At 47.4% G+C, this 21,169-nt stretch overlaps 1 protein-coding gene across 7 annotated transcripts in view; it reads left to right on the plus strand.

The window, feature by feature from the left end:
* GPATCH8 (G-patch domain containing 8) overlaps nucleotides 1–21,169 on the plus strand; it is a 473,369-nt gene that overhangs the window by 324,941 nt on the left and 127,259 nt on the right. For all 7 annotated transcript variants that reach the window (XM_069634273.1, XM_069634274.1, XM_069634277.1 and 4 more), the window contains one exon: nucleotides 8,741–8,827. In XM_069634273.1, coding sequence (XP_069490374.1) covers nucleotides 8,741–8,827 — 87 coding nt within the window. The remainder of the gene's footprint in view (nucleotides 1–8,740; nucleotides 8,828–21,169) is intronic.

Below are 21,169 nucleotides of genomic sequence, written 5' to 3' on the forward strand. Positions count from 1 at the left end.
ATATTTTTAAGGCATGTTTCGGTGCAGGGAGTCCTCGGGTTTTGCTCTCCAAGCTGTTTTCAATTGTTTATTTTGTCGAATATCCACTTTTTGATAAATTAGTAAACCACTGACACCTAGTCTGTTCCAGTAACGGGGTTCCATTGCCGGTGAAGGTCGACGTCTGCACTTTGTGTCAACTTGGGGAGACTTAGTGAGGCCTACTTCACATCTTGTGATGTTGGAAGAAGGAAGTAGTTTGTTCAGGCTCTGCTCCAGTTGTGGCTTGAGGAACATCTGTGTGGAGGACAAGCTCAAGAGATGTCTCTACTCTCTGCATCACGATCATGAAGAGGACCGATGTGACATCTGCTGAAGTTTCCAAGCCAAAACCAAGAGGGACCTGCCGAGGAGGTACCCCCAGAGGGCCCCATAAGGCCAAGCGCCAGGCTGTTGATCCGGCTAAAGACGCCACAGATGCAGGGCACACGTGCTTCCAGTCTCCTTGCCTGTCTACAGTGAGCTTGCCAGTCGCCGGCGTGCCATCGATAAGATCCTTGAAACATGGTTCTTCGTCATGGGAGAAACCCAAGAAGCATTCCCAAAAGGAATCCTCATCAAAGCCCTCGTTCATCCGGCCACGACTCGGTGAACTAGACCCCATTGATGGTTGCTCCATCATCGGCTGCAGTGGGTGCATCTTTGTCGACGGTCCCTTCGTCAATGATCCTGTCGACGGCCACCCCATCCACCACATTGACAAACATACCTGCGGCAAGCGTTTCGCTGCCTCCAAGGCCCATAACCGTTCCGACAGCGACCACTCCTTTGTCGACCACCACTATCCAGTCGGTGAAGGCACTGGTCGTATCTTCAGCCTTCAAGGAAGCGGCTAGACCAAGAGACCTGTTGAAACCGGCGGATGTCGGTCACACAGAGAGCTCCAGTGGTCCTTCGGCCATTTACACAGGCTCCGAGGATGAGACACTACAGGAATACCTAGACACAGGTGGCAACAGCCCTGTAGGCATAGGGTCACCAAGGCACATAAGCCCAGGAGTTCCAGCCCTTCTCAAGCCTCAAGGGATATGTCCCAAGGCATATTCACATTGCTCAGTTCTCTGGTCTCAGATACAGCAGCGGCTACCACCAATAGCGGGCCCGTCTGGGAGCTCCCCCAGGTACACTGCTCCAAGGCCCCCGCACAAGTATTGCACGGCTACCCCGAGACTACCATGGTCACCACTGCCTGTCGCGACGCCTCCAGGTGACGCACTGCAGACTGATACTGCGATAAACATGGATTCTGGCACAACAGACACAGATGACTTTCACAACCTCGTCCTAGGTTCCGGTGATACCGCCTGAGCATCACCTCAAGATGAAGTCTAGTCATTCCACTTCATGATAGCAAGGGCATCTACCCTCTTTATTTGGTGCTAGAGGAGAAGGAAGGCTTCCTCTACCAAAGACTAGCTTCAGCCCGGAAGACGATTTTGTCTGTCCCGTTACTGGACAACGTATGGGAAGAGGGGCTAGATTTGATGAAGTCTCCAAGCTCCAAACCAGCGAAGCGGGACATGCTGGAGAAAAGGTACAGGGTGCCAGACTCATTCCCCAAATGTCTTCTTTCTCAGCCATCTCTGGATTCAATGGTCTCGGTCGCAGCAAGCAAACGGTCTGCAAACCCATCCTCGAAGCCCATGGTCCCGCCGGACCAAGAGAGGAGAAAGCTGGATTTATCTGGGAAGCCTATCATATATACCGCAGCATCTACCATCAAGGCCAACACCCTAGCCATCCTTGCCCGGTATGATAGGGAGTTATGGTTAAAGCTGGATCTGCTTCTGTAGATCTTGCCAGATGACAAGAGGACAGAAGCTCTTGCCCCGTTTCAGGACAGAGGTGGCCTCCGATCATGCCATCACAGTGGCGATGAATGTCAGATTCCGGCTTATGTTAAATGGGAATGGCGTAGGGCTCCGGCGCCAAAGCTGGCTAAAAGCCACCAATTTTAGACCTGACGTTCAAGCCAAGGTGGTGGATATGACTTTCGACAGGGAAAATCTCTTGAAAAGTCTGGAGATGAGATGCTTACAGGCCATCAAAACGGACACATACAGCAAAGTCCCTAGGAACCCTGCAGCAGCGCCACTCTTCTTCCTTTCGATCCTCGAGGAATACATTCTCAAGATCTTCCAAAGGATACACACAGGAATCATATAGAGGTCGATCCCTGAGTGGCAGGTTATCGGTCAAATTTTGGCGATGTCTGGAAAAACATCACAGGAGATTGGGTGCTGGACATTCTGCAGCAGGACACGCGATGGAGTTCGAAACGCAGGTGTCCTCGTATTCCACCTGTAACAAGGAAGGAACAGTAGGTGTCCTTGTATTCCACCTGTAACAAGGAAGGAAAAACGTACTGCCCAGCTGCTCCGGGGGGGTGCAAGCCATGCTAGCAAAGGGTGCAGTAGAACCCATCCTGCTGCACACTCCAGATACTTTCTGGTCCGAAAGAAAGTGGGGGGGGTCTCACAATCCTGGACTTGCAATGCCTCAACAAATACCTAAAATCCCAAAAGTTCAGAATGATCATGACAACTCTCGATCTGGAAGATGCCTACTTCCACGTCCCCATTCACTCAAAACATCGGAAATTCCTATGCTTCGTAGTTCTGCAGCGTCCATATCTGTTCAAGGAGCTGCCCTTTGGCCTGAAGTCAGCACCAAGGGTATTCACAATGTGCTTGGCCCCAGTAGCAGTGCATGCAAGTCTCAAGGGCATACACGTTTACCCATACCTGGATGACTGCCTCATCTGGCCACGTTCTCGGAGCCTAGCAACACAACACACACAGGAGACCATACGCCTGCTAACGGAGATCAGATTCTCTTATCAGGAATCCTGCATAACACCATCACAGGACGTTCTTTTTCTAGAGTCCCGTTTCGACACAGTGGCATCTCGAGCTTTTCCCTCAGAGGACCTAGTGCTGGCCATCCTGGGGAAGGTGCATCGTCTATCCACCATCAGGTCAGCAACCATCCTAGCAATCAAATCGCTGTTGGACATGTCATCCTGCATACACCTGTTCCCGTTCTGCAGGCTGCAAATGAGGCCGCTCCAGGAGAGTTTCTGGACAACAGGTGGCACCAAGGCACGGGCAATTGGACAGACGAGTGGACGCTCAACCTGGAATTCAGACAATCCATCCAAAGATGGGCAGTGTGCTCTCACCTTACTCGGATTTCCCCATTCCGAACCCCTCGCTAGACGGATAGGGGGGCGAGGGGTGGAGGGGGCCCATACAGGACAGTCCCACGCCAGACGTCTTCGGCCTCCAGAGGAGAATCATCTGCACTTCAATGTGCTGGAACTTCAGCCCGTGTTCTGGGTCCTCAAGTCGTTCTTGCCCCTACTGAAGGGTCTAGGGATTAGGATCTTCAGACAACACCACCACAATGTTCTACATCATGAAGCCGTGTGGGACCTGATCCCCTGCTCTGCCTTTGAAAGCACAAACCCTATGGCACTGGGCGATCCTTCAGAACATGTTCCCACTACCCTTTGACCTAGCAGACATAAAGAATACCATAGCCGATGCCCTCAGCAAGGAACTTTAGTCCGATCATGAATGGGATATGTAGCAGGACTAAGTAGCGTTCTTTTTCCACCAATGGGGTTGTCCACAAATCGATCTGTTTGCCAAAGCAGCGAACTCCAAATGCAAGCAGTTTTCCAGCAGGTTTCCTCAGCCGGGAGCTTGGCGGAAGCCTTCTCACTCAGATGGGAGGGTCAATTCCTGTACGCCTTTCCTTCAGTTCCTCTCCTGCTACGTGTCATCAGCACAATGAAGCAATGCCACTGCAAGATGATACTCCATCGCCCCAGCGTGGCCCTGTCAGATATGCTACCAGGACATGCGCCACCTATTAGTGGCGCTGGCCATCAAGCTGCCTCCTGTTCCCGACCTACTCTCCAGAGAAGGCGGGGCCATCCTGCATCTCGATCCAGCGTCTGTTAACCTCACGGCCTGGCTCCTGCGGCCGTAGTTTGGCCTTTACCACCTGCCGGTGGAATGTAAGCTGTTCTTGCCAAGGCCAGAGCGCCCTCTACTCTCTCGTGCTACAGTCACAAATGGAAACGCTTCAGTCTGGTGCAGGACTCTGGGCATCACGCTGCTATGTGTCACTGCTCCTCAGCTCTTGCTGTACCTGCTCTCACTGGCCAAGTCTGGTTTAGCCCACACCTCCAAGGTGCATCTGGTAGCTATTTTGCGATGCACCCGTTTGCCTACGAGGCCATCTTTATGGTCACACAGTCCTTTCAAGGAACTCATGAAAGGTCTGTCTTTCCCTCCAGTAAAAACTCCTGCCCCGGTGTGGGAACTTAATGTTGCCCTTACCAAGCTCATGAGGCCTCCATTTGAGCAGTTACATTGTGCTCCTTAAGTTTCTTTCATGGAAATCTGCGTTCCTGGTAGTAACCCACTTCGGCCAGGAGTGTTGGGGAGATTCAGGCTCTTTCCTGCAAAGCCCCCTACTTATTGCAACCTACTGGGGTTGTGCTTCACACTCACCCCTCCATCATGCTTGCAGTGCTCTCTGAGTTCCACCTTAATGAACCTTTGGTACGTCCAGACTTCTTCCTGAATCCTTTTTATGCTGCTGAACTGTCACTGCATATGCTGGACGTTGATTGTGCTTTACAGTTCTATGTAGCCTGCTCAAAGGATTTCTTGAACTTTGGTCCAGTTAATCGGGGGGGGGGGAAGGCCCCGTCCAAGGCTTCCTTAGCCGGATGGCTCTCCAGCTGCATCATGCGCAGTCATCGTCTGGCCGATAGACCCCTTCCAGGCTGGCAGAGAGCCCATTCACGAGAGCCATCGCTGCTACGATGGCGTTTCTCTCTGGTGTTTCCCTGCTGGACATTTGCAGGGCTGCTACGTGGAGGTCGACACACACCTTCACGAGATTCTATTGTGTCGACAGGGATTCCAGGGAAGAGTCCAGGGTCTGCCAAGCAGTGCTGAGCAACTTATTTATTGGTGACTGTTCCAGGGGTAAGTGTTGTACTTCTGTTGTCTTGTCACCTCACGTGTTTGCGCAGGTGTTACTGCTGTATAATCATATTCATGAGCATGTGAATCCAGGCCAGATCCCATGTTGGAGAAGGAACAAGTTATTTACCTGTAACTGTTGTTCTCCAGCAATGATCTGGCATGGATTCACATGCGAACCCTCCCTCTGTCCCTGCTGTGGCTCTTCTGGGTTCATACGGACACATCAAGTGCTTCTAATCTAAAGATGGCCAACAGGGGCGGGTCTCGGAGACGATCATTATTGGATGGATGCAGTATGACCCGGTGTACAGTGATTGGATAACCAGACAAAAAGCAGTATTCAAACCTTCAAAACACTACTGCTTTCTTTTCTTACAGAGGATTCCCGGCCTGATCACTGGGAATATTCATGAGCATGTGAATCCATGCCAGACCTATGCTGGAGAACAGTTACAGATATGTGACTTGTTCCATGTAGCACACGCTTCACATTAGAAATGAGTAATATTTTTAACATCCGAAGGATCTGTAATAGTTTAGGAAATTAAACGCTAAGCATCAAACTGTATTAGGGTTCCAATACAGCCCACAGTAAATAAATTGCCACAAGTAGTCCAAAAAGGAGCACACACCAGGCAAGAAGTAACCCGGTTTCTGAGGCTTGTGGATCTGCTTAGAATCACACGGTTTGCATAGCCTGACATCTAGTGGAAGTTGCAGAGTATTGCACATATGTTTTTCAAAGCTCAAAGGGATGTCGACAGGGTGTGACTTTAATACTCTCCCCTGTGTGATGTATCCTGTACCTATGATCCCTCATGTGTCGAGGTTCCCTCAGATTCTTTTTTCCCGCCTTCGTGGCAAGTGGTATTTTTCACGGAGTCCGTAGCATAAACCTACTTTGAGAGTTAATTTCATCCAAACCTCTCATCGGTTACCGATCAGCACGCGTCTTCGACAGCTGATCTCCGGAGCATCTCAGTGCCTGATTCCAAACACCGAAACAGCCGTCTGTACTGATAACTGGCTTCGTCCTACACCTAGCTGCGGACTGATCCTTTCTTCCTTTAGAGAATGCCTACCCCCATTTCCTGCCCCTACTGCCTGGGTCTTGCTGCCTCTGTCCAGCTTCCACTATGGAGTGCACTCCTTTTTAAGTTTTGCCCCAAGTGCAATAGAATATTTCTGTGAAAAGACAGACCCCGGGTGTGTAACATCTGCCTTCCACTTTATCACTCGGAGTGCCGCTGCACACGTTCAAACTCTTAAGGCCCAAAACCCTAAAGGTGCGCTGGACCCAAGCAGTGGATGGCAGCCGCCATGTTGACTGAGTCAGAGACTGCCTTGGGGGATCTAAGAGTAGGACCATGAAGGCCGATGCAGCAGAGACTCTGTATCGGAGCTTGAGGACATTACAGAGGAACAACTAGTTCCTGCACACCTGTCTCTAGTCTCGAAAGGCAGTCTGATGTGTGCTGCTATGAGGACTGCCTCTGGCGACGACTGCGTACACATAACATCTTCTTCACATAAGCACACACCCCCAGCCGCTCCTCGAAGGACCCCTCGACAGAGGGCCGCACACTGATGGTAGGTGCTTCAAGGCAAGCCAATCAACCGCTGCCCAAGCCTGCTGTTGTAGTACCGCTGCATTTACCACAACGCTCCTGTACTCACACTACGTTGAAAGACGTTCATAAACACCACTGGACGGCTGTGGGGAAAGATTCCTCTTTACCTTTCTTTCCATTTCTATGGATCCCTAAACTTTTAGCTTTTATTTTTCTATCTGACCTGTTTTTTTACAGTGCAGTGAAGCCTAAAGCGAACAGTGAAACAACTTCTACTTCTATTATAAACACGGGGTCCCTACTCCACTGTTCTGACTCACATCAGTGCTCTTTTTGAACCCTTGGTAGACTAAGGCAGATGAAACCTGAATTGGCACCAACACGATACTCTCCGGATATGATTGACGTCTAGGCTCAACCTACCTACACAAGGGTAATCTCCAAGAGCTTAGCACAGCACTTTGTTTGAAAAAGTGAACTTGAAATCCTTGTCCCTGCTCTCCTCCACCTCCAGCCATGGCTACCATGCTACTCTCCCCATCTGATTGCAATCTTTTTCTTTCACTGCAGGGTCATTTGCAACTTCTGATTGTGATGAAAGAGGAATAAGAGTGAATCTCTCTTTTTTTTTTTTTTTGCTTGGCAAAAGGAGCAGAGACTTATTTACAGACACCACTTTCCTGAATGTTTATATTTTAATTTGTTTTAGTGTTATGGTTAAACCTTTTAACACAACAAAAAGATATTAAAATGAGTAAAAAATGTTTACCATACAAATTTCAAAAATGCCCACAAAATAGATTTAGCAAATGGATAAAATTATTGCATCTTATATGAATAACATTTTTACAAAATATTATTCACTCAAATATCATTTTAGTCCAGTTACTCAAACATTCCATTATTGTCAACCACATACGGTACATGGTTAAATTTAGGACTGTGCAATTCCCAGAGTATAGAAGACTCCAATTCTGATCACTTGTATACTTTCTAATATTGTATCACAAATTAAGATAACCTTTTTTATTGATTGTGTCAATTTTTATACATTGAGTCAGGAGATGCATAGGAGTTTCGATCTCATTGTTACACAATCTACAAAGGCATTGGGGATATGGAATATTACTCCATGCACCTGTTATAGAGAATGGTGGGAGTATCTCCAGTCCCAGTGACATTATAAACCTGATGATCTTCATATGATGGTGTTTGTATTAAATAATCGCAGTGTGTATGTTACACAGGAAAAGCCTGTGTAACATACATACACACTATATTTTTAAACAGATAATTCAAATTATTATTCCTGTCCCAGACTTTAGCTTTTTCTTTTGTTTTTCAATTTGAGATATGCGTCTCTCCTCCTATATCAAATCCAATTTCCTCACAAAACAAGAATACATCCTTTCTCCATTCTTTCAGTGCACCATCTGTGCTATCCTTATTAAAAAAGCATTTTTTTTAAATTGGCAAATATGCCACCCTATTCCTCGATTTTATGCATCATACGGATATGGAAAATACCCATAGCCATCCTCTTTTGTGTGGCCAGGGATAAAAGCCCAAGCTCCCAGTCTAATCCTTCAATTGGAGTATTCTTAGCTATATCCAGAGCTCTTCTCCACATTCGACCCTCAAGTTTTTTCAACCAAGATGTTTCTTTTACTATAAATGATTCCAAACTTTGCTGAAGTGAAATAAACAGAAAAGGCCTGATTTTGTCCAACTCGTGAATTATTTAGTCTATGGAGGCAGCTGAAATGGAACAATATGTATGTTGCTTAATCATCAGGGTGTAAGTGCTTTACTGCAGGATCAATTTAAGATCTATTTTTGTGCTTAAGATTGTTAATCAAACACTGGAATGCTAATCAAGATGAAAATAAAATAGATTGTGGGTAAATCTTAGTTTACATATTGAGTATGGCCTTTTCCTTCCCGTTATAAATATCTTTTTTTAAAGAAATGCATATTTGCTTGGACTGTACCTGTTTGAGAAATCTCTCATTTTGAGTAACACTTTGTTTTTCCTGGCATGATACGCTCTAAGAACCTTGTTCAGGTCCTGTAGTGGGCACACAATATTAGTAAAATGTAAATTTGTATCTTTTTCTGGTGCAGATGGAATATGCAGAGGAAACTACAGAACGCCGCAGGGCCCTGGAAGTGGAGAAAGAAGAGACAGAAGAGCTGAAGCAGAAATACAAGGTACTTTTTTTCAGCTCATGTAGTTTGGATACTAGCCTATATAATAAAAGGCCAGATGTATGCTTGTCTGATGCCGTCATATGCAGTTGAGGCTGCCTGAACACACAGAATGCTCTGCTAGAGTGAGCTGTTGTCTGAGGAAATAGTGGTGCAATTCGCATAGCTTCACCTGTTGTCACTGCTAGAGGGATCAGTAGGCTTAGGATATACCGTGGTTTTACTGTGTTAATGGAAACATGCACTTTGGGCCGTTTACACGGGCCTGCAAACTAGTTATCTCATATTTAGATATATTTTGATGGATGTTGCCTGTAGTTCCTTTGTATTCAGAATTGTGGTGACAGACGATTCTCTAGGTTTTGTATCTCATGAAAGCTAAGGGTACATCACTTGTACACCTTCAGGGCACGCAGATATTTTCCTGCTGTCAAAGCTTGTTGTATGTGTGATTTAACAGCACTTAAACAGCCAAGTAACAAATCACCTGTCGTGTGTGTGTGTGTGTGGGTGGTCCGAAATCTAGTGGCAGTTTCGGAGAATTGCACATGAAGTTTTTTCAAAGTTCGAAAAGGGACGTCAACGGGGCATAACTGTAATACTATCCCTAGTGTGACTTACCCTGCACCCATTATCCATCACGGGTCGAGGGCCATCATCCCTTGATTTTTTTCCACCTTCATGGCTAGTCGTTATTTAGCAGAGTCAGTAGTTGTGCACTACTTCAAAATGTATCTTCGATGCGATAATTCGATGGCTGATACCGGCTTCCGAACAAGACGTCTGCCTGGAGGGATGGGGAGCACACATCGGATGTCTCCACGCCAGAGGCCTGTGGCTGCCGGGGGAGAAGGCGCTACATATCCACATCCTGGAAATACGGGCTGTGTTTTGGGCCCTCAAGTAATTTCTGTTGTCCTTCCAGGCCAAAGTGGTGAGGGTCTTCACGGACAATACCAGCGCAATGTTTTACATCTGGAAGCAGGGGGGCACCAGATCCCTGGCGCTCTCTAGAGAGGCACAGGATTTGTGGCACTGGGCCATCACCCGAAGATGTTCATCCATTCCTTTTCACCTGGCGGGAGTCAAAAACAATGTACCGGACTCTCTCTGCAGAGAGCTGCGCTCTTGCCATGAGTGGGAGCTTCGGCAGGATCGAGTGGACAATCTCTTCCTAAGGTGGGGTAGTCTCTAGATCGATCTGTTTGCGATGGTCGATGATCACCAAGTGCCAGAGGTTCGCCAGTAGGTTCCCCCATCCGGTGAGCATGGGGTACGCATTCTCTGTTCCTGTAAGCTTTCCCCTCCGTTAGCACTGCTACTACGAGTCATTAGTCAACTCAGTCGGTGTTGGTGCAGAATGATCCTTGTCGCGCCAGCCAGGCTGAGGCAAATCTGTGGATTGCGGATCTTCTCGCCAGGAAAGGAGGCGCAATCCTGCACAATGACCCGGTATCGCTGAACCTGAAGGCTTGGCTCCTGCAGCATTAGAGTTGGATGGGTACGAGCTTCCTGCGGATTGGGAGGCCCACGCCAGGGCGTCATCGACTCTGAAGTGTTACGGACACAAATGGAAGGGTTTCGCGACTTGGTTCCCGGTTGCAGAAGATTAACCCTCTGAGGGTGACGCCCCCCCTCAAAGTCCCTACGGACTTGTTGTCGCTGGCTAAGTCGGGGCTGGAGCAATCCTCCATCTAGGTGCATCTGGTGGCTATCTCCTGCACTGTCTAGTGAAGGAGTTCATCAAGGGACTGTTCTGCTCGTTCCCGCCGGTGAAGGCATCTGCCCCGGCGTGGGAACTCAACGTGTTAATGACTAGCCTCATTGGGGGGGGGTGCCCATTCGAGCTGAATCAAGCTCTGCTTAAGTTCCTGTCTTAGAAGACAGCTGTCCTCGTGGCCATCCCCTCTGCCAGGACAGTAAGTGAGATCCAGGCCCTGTCCTGCAAGCGGCCTTACTTGACTTTCCACGAGATGAGGGTGCTGCTGCGGACGCACCCCTCCTTCATGCCAATCTTAACGAACCCTTGGCATTTCCTGTCTTTTTTCCGACGCCTTGGTTGCCGGCTGAAAGACTTTGCAGTTGCTGGATGTGGCTCGAGGGCTGAAGCTTTACGTGGCCTGACAGTTTCTGGAAGACTACTCAGCTTTTTGTGAACTTTGTTCCTGTGAAACATGGGAAGGCTTTGTCCAAAGCTTCCATCTTCAGGTGGCTCTCCAGCTGCATCACTCATTGTCACCGGTTGACGAACCGACCGCTGCCTGGCCATCCGAGAGCCCATTCTACCAGAAGCAATTGCTGCTACGACGGTGTTCCCATCTGGTGTGCCCCTGCTTGATATCTACATGGCTGCTACATGGAGGTCGACACACACATTCACGAGGTTCTACTGCATCAGCAGGGATTCCAAGGAGGAGTCCAGAGTCGACCAAGCAGTGCTGCACGACCTATTTGCTTGAAGGTGAGCCTGATGAGGTAAGAGATGCTTAATATTCAGCCTTACCACCTCCCGTGGTTGTGCATGTGGCCAGACCCCGTGCTGGAGAAGGAACAAGTTACTTAACCTGTAACTGTTTGTGGCATGGATTCACATGCAAACCTTGCCGCCTACCCCTCTTCGGCTCTTCGCTTGGTCCCACTGCCACTTTATGTGCTACCAAATCTGAAGATGGCTGCCAGAGGAGGGGGTTTATGTAGAGGACAGTCATTGGCTGGGGCAGTGTGACCCAGAGACCAGTGATTAGTTGTTAGGAGAAAGACTGTTCATAAGTGAAACTGATTATTTTCTTTACCGCAGATTTCTAGCCTGACTGGGAATATTCATGAGCATGTGAATCCATGCCAGAACCATGCTGGAGAACAACAGTTACAGGTAAGTAACTTATTCCATCTTGAAAACCGTGCATCCTAGGGCCTTGAAACATGTGGGAATGCGAGTTTTATTCCTCATGTTGAGACTGGTCCTCCTCCATTGATTTATTTATTTTTTATTTTTTTTTCTTACCGATTTCAAGCAGCCGTTTCATGTGTGAAGATTCTGAAACCTGGGGAAAGGAGTGGGATGTACAAATGTTATGTAGCTAGTAACGTCCGGAGGATCCTAACGATTAACTATGCAAAATTTGGTGCAGATTGGTGAAACGGTATGGAATTGTATAAGGAACAACACTTCGCCAAGTCACAAACCCAGCCACAAATGTTCACTTTCATAAAAACTATTCCCAAAATAATACTATCCAACAATTTGTCATTGTACATAGTTAAAAAGCAATTCAACAAAGCAATGCACATGCTTGGCAGTAAAGTGTCCGCAGAGCACCAAATACTAGAAACTGTCATAGAATTGTATAAGGCAGGTACCTCGCTTGAGCAGACTTTCCTTCAGTAAGTAAACTATTAAGTCAGTCCTCAGGTAGGTATCTCGGTGGGAAGGATGAGGGTTCGGGGTGGGACCGAAGTCCAATGTTCCCCTGCATATGTGTTGGCAAATCCAACAGGTAAATTGCAAACATTTCTTTTAAAAGCACCTCTTGTAGCAAACCACACAAATGAGGAGGCACTCCTAATTCCACCACCCAGGTGATGTGGGGGTGTGGCGGTGTACGGGGGGTGGGGGGTTTGTCTACAGCTCCACCCATCAGACAGGTAAGGTTGGTGCTAGGGAGTGGACTTTACACCCATGCACTCCCTTCCACATTTCATTGTCACCAGCCCTTCATAGGCAAATCAAAAAGGCAGGAAGGATGTGGCCAGTTACAGTGAATTTGGAAAGTGGAAGCAATTCTGTGGGAGGGTTAGTGAGGCCAACCTAGTTGGTGAACATTTGCAGGGTGTGCCTTGTCACACTGCGCTAAACGTATTTGTTATGCTTGTGGACTTGCTCTAATATGTACCAAAAGGTATCCCCATACCTTATTGTAAAAACAAGTTCTGTTTGATAACAATAAGAACAGTTTTAAACTTGTGTGCCCATTACTCTTTATTATATTGATTGCCCATATGTGACACATGTTCCAACCATCCTTCAGTCTTCTTCAAAACTGGGCTATTTCGAGCTTAATCATACATATATTGTGCAGTATTAAACATAATGTTGAAAGCCACATTCAATGTTCAAACAGAATTACATGAACATCATAAGTGGACCATTGTTACACATATATCACAGTCCATATTGAACAAAAAAGGATCAACTGCAAAAGAAAAGCATTTACGGGTTCAATTTAAAAAAAACAGAAAAAAGAAATGGAAAACAGGGTTCGCACAGGGAGCATTGTTGAGGAAAGAGAAACGTAAAAGGCATAGGTCAACGATGGTTAATCAGGGTATTGCACCACAATCCATCTCATGGTCTCATCTTGTAATTTGTCTGTTTAATGCAATGAGCATGCACACCGATTGTCCCATTTCGCATACTTCATATTTCCATACTATAGTGACTCTCATTGCTATATAGTGAGTCAGAGTTAATAGTAAGCTTGTTTCTGATGTTTGTTAATCTGCTTAGAATCACATGCTGTGCATAGGTCCGACATTCAGTGGTCACTGCGGAGTATTGCATTTTGTTTTTCATAGTCGAAAAAGAGGACGTAAGCTTGTATACGTCATGCATTGGAATTAAAAATCTTTCGTGCCATATCAGTTTTGTGCCACATGTTTGCTCCATTATTGTCGTCCTTGTTAGGAAAGAGGAACTTCTCACGGACATAAATGTATGGGTTATCGATTCCCTTGTACCTGTGGAAGGATATTATAATTCTCTTACTCATTGTCATTTAACACACCTACAATAGTAATATTCTTCACCATAATTGTGCATTATTTTGATCCTCTTTCATGTTGACTATGGCAAAGATAATGTGCATTTATGGATGAAATGTTCGGTTTAGGGGATATTCAACGTCGCCACTGCACCTCTGATATTCAATCTAATTTGAAGAATGTTTAGTTCCCGTCTATCCACACACCCGCTCAACATCCTACATTCAAGCCAGAGGAGCTCTCTGGCGCTTGAGACAACACCCCCCCCTGCCACTATGCCAGCATCAGTGCCTCTATGCAGGGACTGCCCCATCCCTTTTCTTACTCCCGCTTCTACTCCACCCCGGCCAAAATCCCCACTCCCACGAAACCCCGAGCATTAGAAGAACAACCTCATCCCATCAGATCACCTGCCTCTTTATCAATCCCCGCCCTGACGCCAAAACAGAACCAGCATCTTTGACTTCCTATCCACCAACAATCACGATCTGATCTTCATCACTGAAACATGGTTCTCTGACAATTTCGCACCAGTCGCACACAAAGCCTTCCCTCACAACTACTCGCTCATCTCCCACAACAGACCCTCCAGAAAGGGCAGAGTAGCGATCCTTCACAAACCCTGTGTCTCCATGTCACTCACCGAAACTCAGCCATGTGCAGCGAACTGAATCCCTTCTAGTCCGACTCTCTTTGCTGCCCCCTCTCTCTCTGTTTCCTACCCATCCACAGGCCGCCTGGATATGAATGACTTTTTACCAACTCTATCTGCGACTCCCTATCTATCACTTTGATCAACCACCCAGCGCTCAATCTACTGGGTGATTTTAACATCTCGTTTGATGTCCCCAACAACCCCATGACCCAACCCCTAGTTGACATTCTAGAGGCTCTCAACCTTTCCTGACATAACACAGGCCCCACCCACACTTGGAGCCACACCCTAGATGCAATCTTCAGCTCCTACACCCTCGTCTCTGTATCCACTCCCATACCCCTTACTGGACAGACCACTCTGCTATTCGTTTCTCTCTCTGCACTCCGAACCCTCCACCCAAGGCCCTTCCTGCACCCTCACATGACCATGAATGCTGGAACAAGGTCAAGATCCAACCCGACCTGGCTGAAGCCTTGCTATGCACCCTTCCTGCTTCACCCAGCCTCCGGAAGACCCTTATTGATCAAATCCTTACACTACTGGCTTAAAGAATCACTCCTTCCCCTCGCCCCTCCCTCACTGCTGCCTCCCAAATAGGATCACCCAAATGGTTAATGCCCCGCCTAAAAACTTTCAAATGCCAAAATCACTCCCTCGAATGCAGCTGTGCATCCAAAACCCCTCACAGCAAGTTTGTGTTCGCCCTCCACCACTAACTACAAATCCGAGATTCGAAAGGCCAAAAAATCCTACTACAATAAAATAATTCTAAACTGCTGCAGCAGTAGCAAAGAACTCCACAAGATAATCTCTGAATTTGTGAAGCCCACACACCATTTCCCCGACCACACCCACACAATTGCTCTGCGACTCCCTCTCCCAACACTTGCACAACCTAGCACTGGACAGGCTGGCCAGCATCAATGCCAAACTTTCCACCCTCATGCGCCTGCCCAACTGCCACGCCTCGAGACTCCACTGTTCCGAGACCCATTATGCCATCTTTCACCAGCTTCAACCCCATCTCGAGTGAGGTATTCCTCAAACTACTGTCCAATAGCTGACCCTCCGGATCTCTCCCCCACCCCCATCCCCCTGAACCCATGTCCCACTTCTCTCCTCAAAGAAATCTTCTCCACCTGAACAGGAGAACAGGCAAGGTCCATACTCGATGACTCCCTCTCCTCTGGCATCTTCCCACAACCTCTCAAAATATCTCATGTCAAACCACTTCTGAAAAAATAGTCAACACCCCATTACTGGCAAAACTCATCGACCGCTCTGCATACTCTCAACTCAACCGTTTTGCAGAATCCAATAGCCTACTTGACCCCGCCCAATTAGGGTTCTTCTGACCGCGCCACGGAGCAGAACACACACTATCGATCTGGGATAACCTCTGTTAGGCAAGTTTTGGAGCAGTACCCTTTGGGTGCACTACAACAACCTTGACCTCCTGGCCATAAGAACCCAACCTTTGGTTCTGTGCCACACAGGTTGGTAGTGTGGCTGAGCAGCCAGTCTTATCTCAAGAGGGGTCAATGTGAGCAGTAGGGTGGTTCCACAGATTCAGTCACAAGTATCCAAATAAACACTTACACTCAAGGTTTCTTGATTAAACGATTATTAATGTAACAGTCAGTTTGAGTAAGCCTTCTTCATAAGGGACAATATAATAGTAACATACGCTCCAGTACACACTCTTAGTTTCTCTAAATCAGCAAGTACCTATTTGGGATGGCACAGACACTTCATACACCCTCACATGACTTAAATAGTTAGGCCACTGTGGACATTAATATATCACTGGTACATTTAGAGCAATACTGAAGTTGGTGTCACAGAAAAGAGGTTTCAGAATAAGACAAGAGATCACACAAATATTCTGAAGCAGGTAAGTACTTTTGAATCCCCCAATGCAAAGTAAGTTAACCCTTTCCTGATGCAAGCAACTCTACTGGAGCAACCAAGACCAGTCTCAACTGAGAACAAGTAAGGCTACAAGACAAGAGGGAAGTTCTCTTAGACTGTACAGTACCTTTTGGTTAGGAGAAATGGTTCCAGCTGGCTTCTGTTACTGTGCGTCTCTCAGATCCTTTTGTTCCTCGGCATCAGTAGTGGGGACAAGAGGGAGGACGTCTGCAACACAACGGTCCATGACAGCAAAGGGCAAATTTCAATTCCGTGGCACTTCAGCGTTTCAGCTCCTCGCTTCTGACAGCAAATAGCAACACTGCGGTTTGCGGATACCACTTCAGACTTTCCTTGCTTCTGAGGTAAAGCACTCTGTTGAGGTGGTTCAGGCTTTGTCAGTCCTGCATCATGGAAGTCCGGAGGATCTTCTTGGCGCTCGGGTCCGACTTAAAAGTGATGCACTCCGTTTGGTGTTCCTCTCCCTGGCACTTCGGTTCCAGCAGCAGCAGTGGAAGTACAGCCAGCTTCGAGAGGTTTGTCCAAACTGGTTCACGTTGGAGTTGATTGATCCCACCAACTCAATGGGAGAAGTCGTCCTTGCAGGGCTTCTCTAGTCGAGGCGAATTCGGAGCTTCAGCACAGCAGCAGGGCTTCACTGGGCCAACCAACGGTCCAGGAGTTGCAGCATGTGTCTCCAAGTTCTTCTTCGCATTCTTTCGTCCAGTGGTCGACTCTGCCTTCCAAGCCAAAAAGCCTTGCCTTTTATGCAGGTTTCTCCCATTCATTCCAGCCTAGCTGTCAATCGCACAGCAGGGTGGCTGTCCTTGCCGGACAGCCAGCTGGCCAACCACCTTTGGGTGCATTCCTGTAACCAAGGGGATAAGCACAGGGAGTTTCAGGCACCTCCCTCACTTCCTGCCCCTGCCAGACATACTGGAGCCAAAGGCGAGCTTCACTCGTGAATCCCGCCAAAGTCAAGACAGACAAAGGGACCAAACCTGGTGTGGTCGATGTTGAGGATATGACTGCTGTGCCTCCTAGTGTGCATCACCTTTGCTTGAATGCACTATAGACCCTGTTATTATCCCAACAACTAGGCTGTTTGGAACGTTTTACTTCTGCGTCACCAGCATTTTGGTATTGGGTGTCAGCCTGTGCCGTTTTCCAAGCCTGTGGGATATTTAAGATATTGGTGGTCTATGCTCGCAGTGACGCCACTTACCCGAGTGATCGCAACATTATTGGTGTGGCAGGCTGATTCTAGTGCCCATGGTGAATTCAAATATAGCTGCATGTTATATGAAATCATGCTGATGCGACTGGCAATAATGTGCTGGTATGCCTGTAATGAAGAGCTTTTCTGCAGGGCTGCCAGGTTTTTTAATGGCATCCCTATGAACGCAGGCTCATCGCACACTAAACAGGGCTTCCGGCATGTCGTGTGGCGCGAGTGTGCTGATTTGTCCCTACTCCTCTGTACTCACAGGTGTTCGCGGTGTCAAGGCATGCCATTATCTTTCCTGATCTTGTTCCAGGGACCTTTTGTATGTTCCAGTGGACAGCTATAAGAGGATTTTTTTTCAGTGTTTTCTTGGGCTTTAGTATCTTTGGATCACCACAAGGAGCGCTACACAAAATTAATGTACATTTGTTTTTGCCCTTTTGAAAATCTTTGCTTTGAGTATGATTGAAACTTACCCATGACTGTTAAGATGGATTTCTGAACTCTGACCTGGAGGGGCAGAGGTTTAGAAGGCCAGCCTAGTTTCTTGGAACAGGGTAACCTCTGGACAAGCCAGACCAATCAGGGTAGTGATAGCGGTGGTCAAGACTAAGTCTCAAGAGGGGTGAGGGTGACTGAAAGACCTCAATGAGCACACAAAGCAAGGACACTTACAAATTACTCCAGACAGGTGTTATATTAAAAATATAGACACATTTATTGCAAGGCCTTTGTAACATCGACCATAGCAAAGAATCACAATAATACTGAAGTAAACCAACACATCACAATCAATACAATATATATACAAGACCGAGGGGTCTAAGGAGTTAGAAGCACAAAATATGTAGACCACCTAGATGGGGAGGAAAACAGGCAGTGCAAGTAATCGTTAGACCCAGTTCGACATCAGAAATACACCTAACTAGGAGGCAGTCCAAGCCCTACGAAGAGAGGAGCCTTATGCTCAATAGTACATACACACGCTTGTGCCAATGGACAAAATAAGGCCTCTTCAAGGGTCTCTGACCGTTCAGGAAGGTGGGATGAGGCGATGAAGAACAAGTCCCCACTACTCAAGCAAGACCTCCACTCGCGGGCAGAGGCAGGGTGAGAGTGGCGGGTGGATCTGCTATTTCGCAACAGCGGTAGAAAAGAAATGGGTTCCTGTGCTAGGGGCGACCAGTTGGGGTATGGACTACTCACCGGTCCCCGACGCAGGCAGACCCAGTCTTCGCCAGTTCAGTTCACATTGCTGGCAGGTTCGGATGCGACATTCAGGACGTCTCGACACCGTGTAGATTCCGCGGTAGCAGGATTCAGGGTCGAGGGGGTAACCAATGCAGCGAACGTGCACAGGTCGTTACCACAGCAGGGCAACACGGCAACCGCGTTTGCTCTGGTCCGGGCGCACTCGTCTGACTTAAGACGTTGGAAGGCCAAGTGTACGAAATTCGTGTGTGAGGGTGCCGTGGACACAGAGCTAGCAGTAGGCCAAGTTTTGAGGGCTTTCCCGAAACGGCGGCAGTGACAGAGCAAACGCCCTGTGTAAGCTGGTCAGCCCACTGGTTGGCCCAGGGACACTTCCAAAGAGGCTTATTTGCAGGGTTTGATGAAGGTACCGAGAATAGTTGGTCCCACTATTCCAATGGGTCGAAGCGCCTTCGCAGACCTTCTAGGACGATCAGATGCAGAGGGTTCTCGCAGGACGACAGCGGGCTCAGGGTGCCAAACCTTTCAGCGGGTCATCGGCGGTTCCTCGACTCGGCTTCTTGTTGCAGGATTACTGGCTCCTTATCCCTTTTTTGGTGTGAACTCAGGAGATCGACATGGTAGTGTTGTTTTCAGCCTCCTCTTATCCAAAGTTCCCTTCGCGCCAAAACGGAGAGGACCCAATGGGAGATCTGCTCACAAACACTCACTCCAGACGTGGACCAGTCATGGACCACGGTGGTCCCAGGCATTCAAGACACTCCAGACTCTCTGGCACCCAGGATGTGTATTGGGAACAGACATCCCAGCCCACATCCTGGAGGCACACACACAATGCATGCAGAAGCCCGCGAAAGCTTTGTGTTTCGTGGGAAAGTGCATGAGCAAATAAGGACTGACCCGGGCCGGCTCGACCTGGGGAAGGTGAAGGGGCAAGATGGCCAAAGGACAGGACAAAGAACCGTGTGGCATGGCCATTTTGGAGCCAGGCCACCTATTCGTGCCAAGCGTGGATAACATGGCAAAAAAGGGTTAAAAACATAAGAAATAGCTACCACCAGTCCTGTCCATGACACACCTGCACAGTTCATAAATCCAGCGAGAGTTTCAAGGGCCTTTGGAAAGACTAGAGACCCAAGAGTTTGGTAAAGTAAGTTACATTGCACTCTTGTTACATGTTGCACAAAAGCTGCAACATGAGGAAAGGACTAAGGGAAACAGTCTCCCAGTACTGACTGTCTTAAGGGCATGTCAGTTTCCCCATAAGAATTGAGCGAAAGCCCAAATGAGTGCGGCGGAGGGCTGCGCTTCTCTGGCAAAGGTTAGATCAGGGTGTAAAACAGCAGCAAAAAGTTTGGGGGTTGACACATGGAGGGAAAATTACATTCAGATATGAAATCTTTCCTAACAATGACGTTAGCTGAAACATGATTATATAATCACTACCTGGCCCTGCGATCGGTGCGCAGCTATAGAAGTCAAAACATGCTGGCCATGCAAACGCTCCCACCCCTACTAAATTGTCCTTCTCCCCGCAGAAAAGTATACTAACAAACATCTGTAAAAGTTACCAAATGTATTCAACAGTGCTATCTAGTTGCTTGTAAAAAGAAAGGTAATACATTGACATAGTTGGCAATAGAGATCAACAGTCAAGGTTGGAGGGAGGATAGCTCAGGGCGAAATTGATTAAAATACCAGTGTTTATCGGAGCACCCATGAAAAAGGAAACGATCCCGGGAGTCAATTACCATAATTTTTCAGTATTCCCCGGAAATCCTAGATATGGGGTTTAAAAGTTAGATGACAGATTGGTCCTTATGGTAATCTTTATCCCATAAAGCGGTGGTCACTCACAGCAAAATCCTGCATGTTCAAACCCCTATGTAGTGTTTTGCTTAGCAGGCTCACTTCCCTAGTCTCAACACTGGTGGATCCCATTGGGGAGAGAGGAATCAAATGCCCTGGATTTGTCCCAATCCACACAGAGCAACACCAGTAGTTTAAGCGAGGCAGTAAGTATATCGGAATAGTATTATTTATTAGGCCTTAAGTTTACACACTATGCATATGAAAATCACAGGTAAGTATTGTCACACAAGTCCTTATATAACATATTTACTCATTCACCATTGGGAGAATCTAATTGCATATGAATCTATTACCAGTAAAATACAGTCAAGTAGTCAGATGCGAGGAAAATGGCAGAACTCCTTAAAATAAACACATACAGCTTCCTTCAATTTAATGAAGTCCAACACTAATTTGAGTCTCTGTGCCCAAAGTCACCAGTTCCAAAGTATAACAAAGTTCAAATCAAAAGAATGCAGTGGGCTGTAGTGAGAAGTTGGATAAAAGTTCAAGTAAAGTTCAGATAACCCCTTCACTCAATCCAACATGCTAGGATACGACAAGGGAAGTATCCTTAACCCAGGTTCTACCACCAAAGGTCAGGTCAGTGTGAGTTTAGGATCAGGATTTTACACCCTAGATTAGATGCCCTATGGGAGACGGGGGGGAGAAAGCAACAGCAAAGTAGACTTCACCCCCTAGCTCAGTTTTCAGGAGTTTTTTGAAG

Source organism: Ambystoma mexicanum, chromosome 13, assembly GCF_040938575.1.
Source record: "Ambystoma mexicanum isolate Mex_15411 chromosome 13, UKY_AmexF1_1, whole genome shotgun sequence".
Classification (NCBI taxonomy): Eukaryota; Metazoa; Chordata; class Amphibia; order Caudata; family Ambystomatidae; genus Ambystoma; species Ambystoma mexicanum.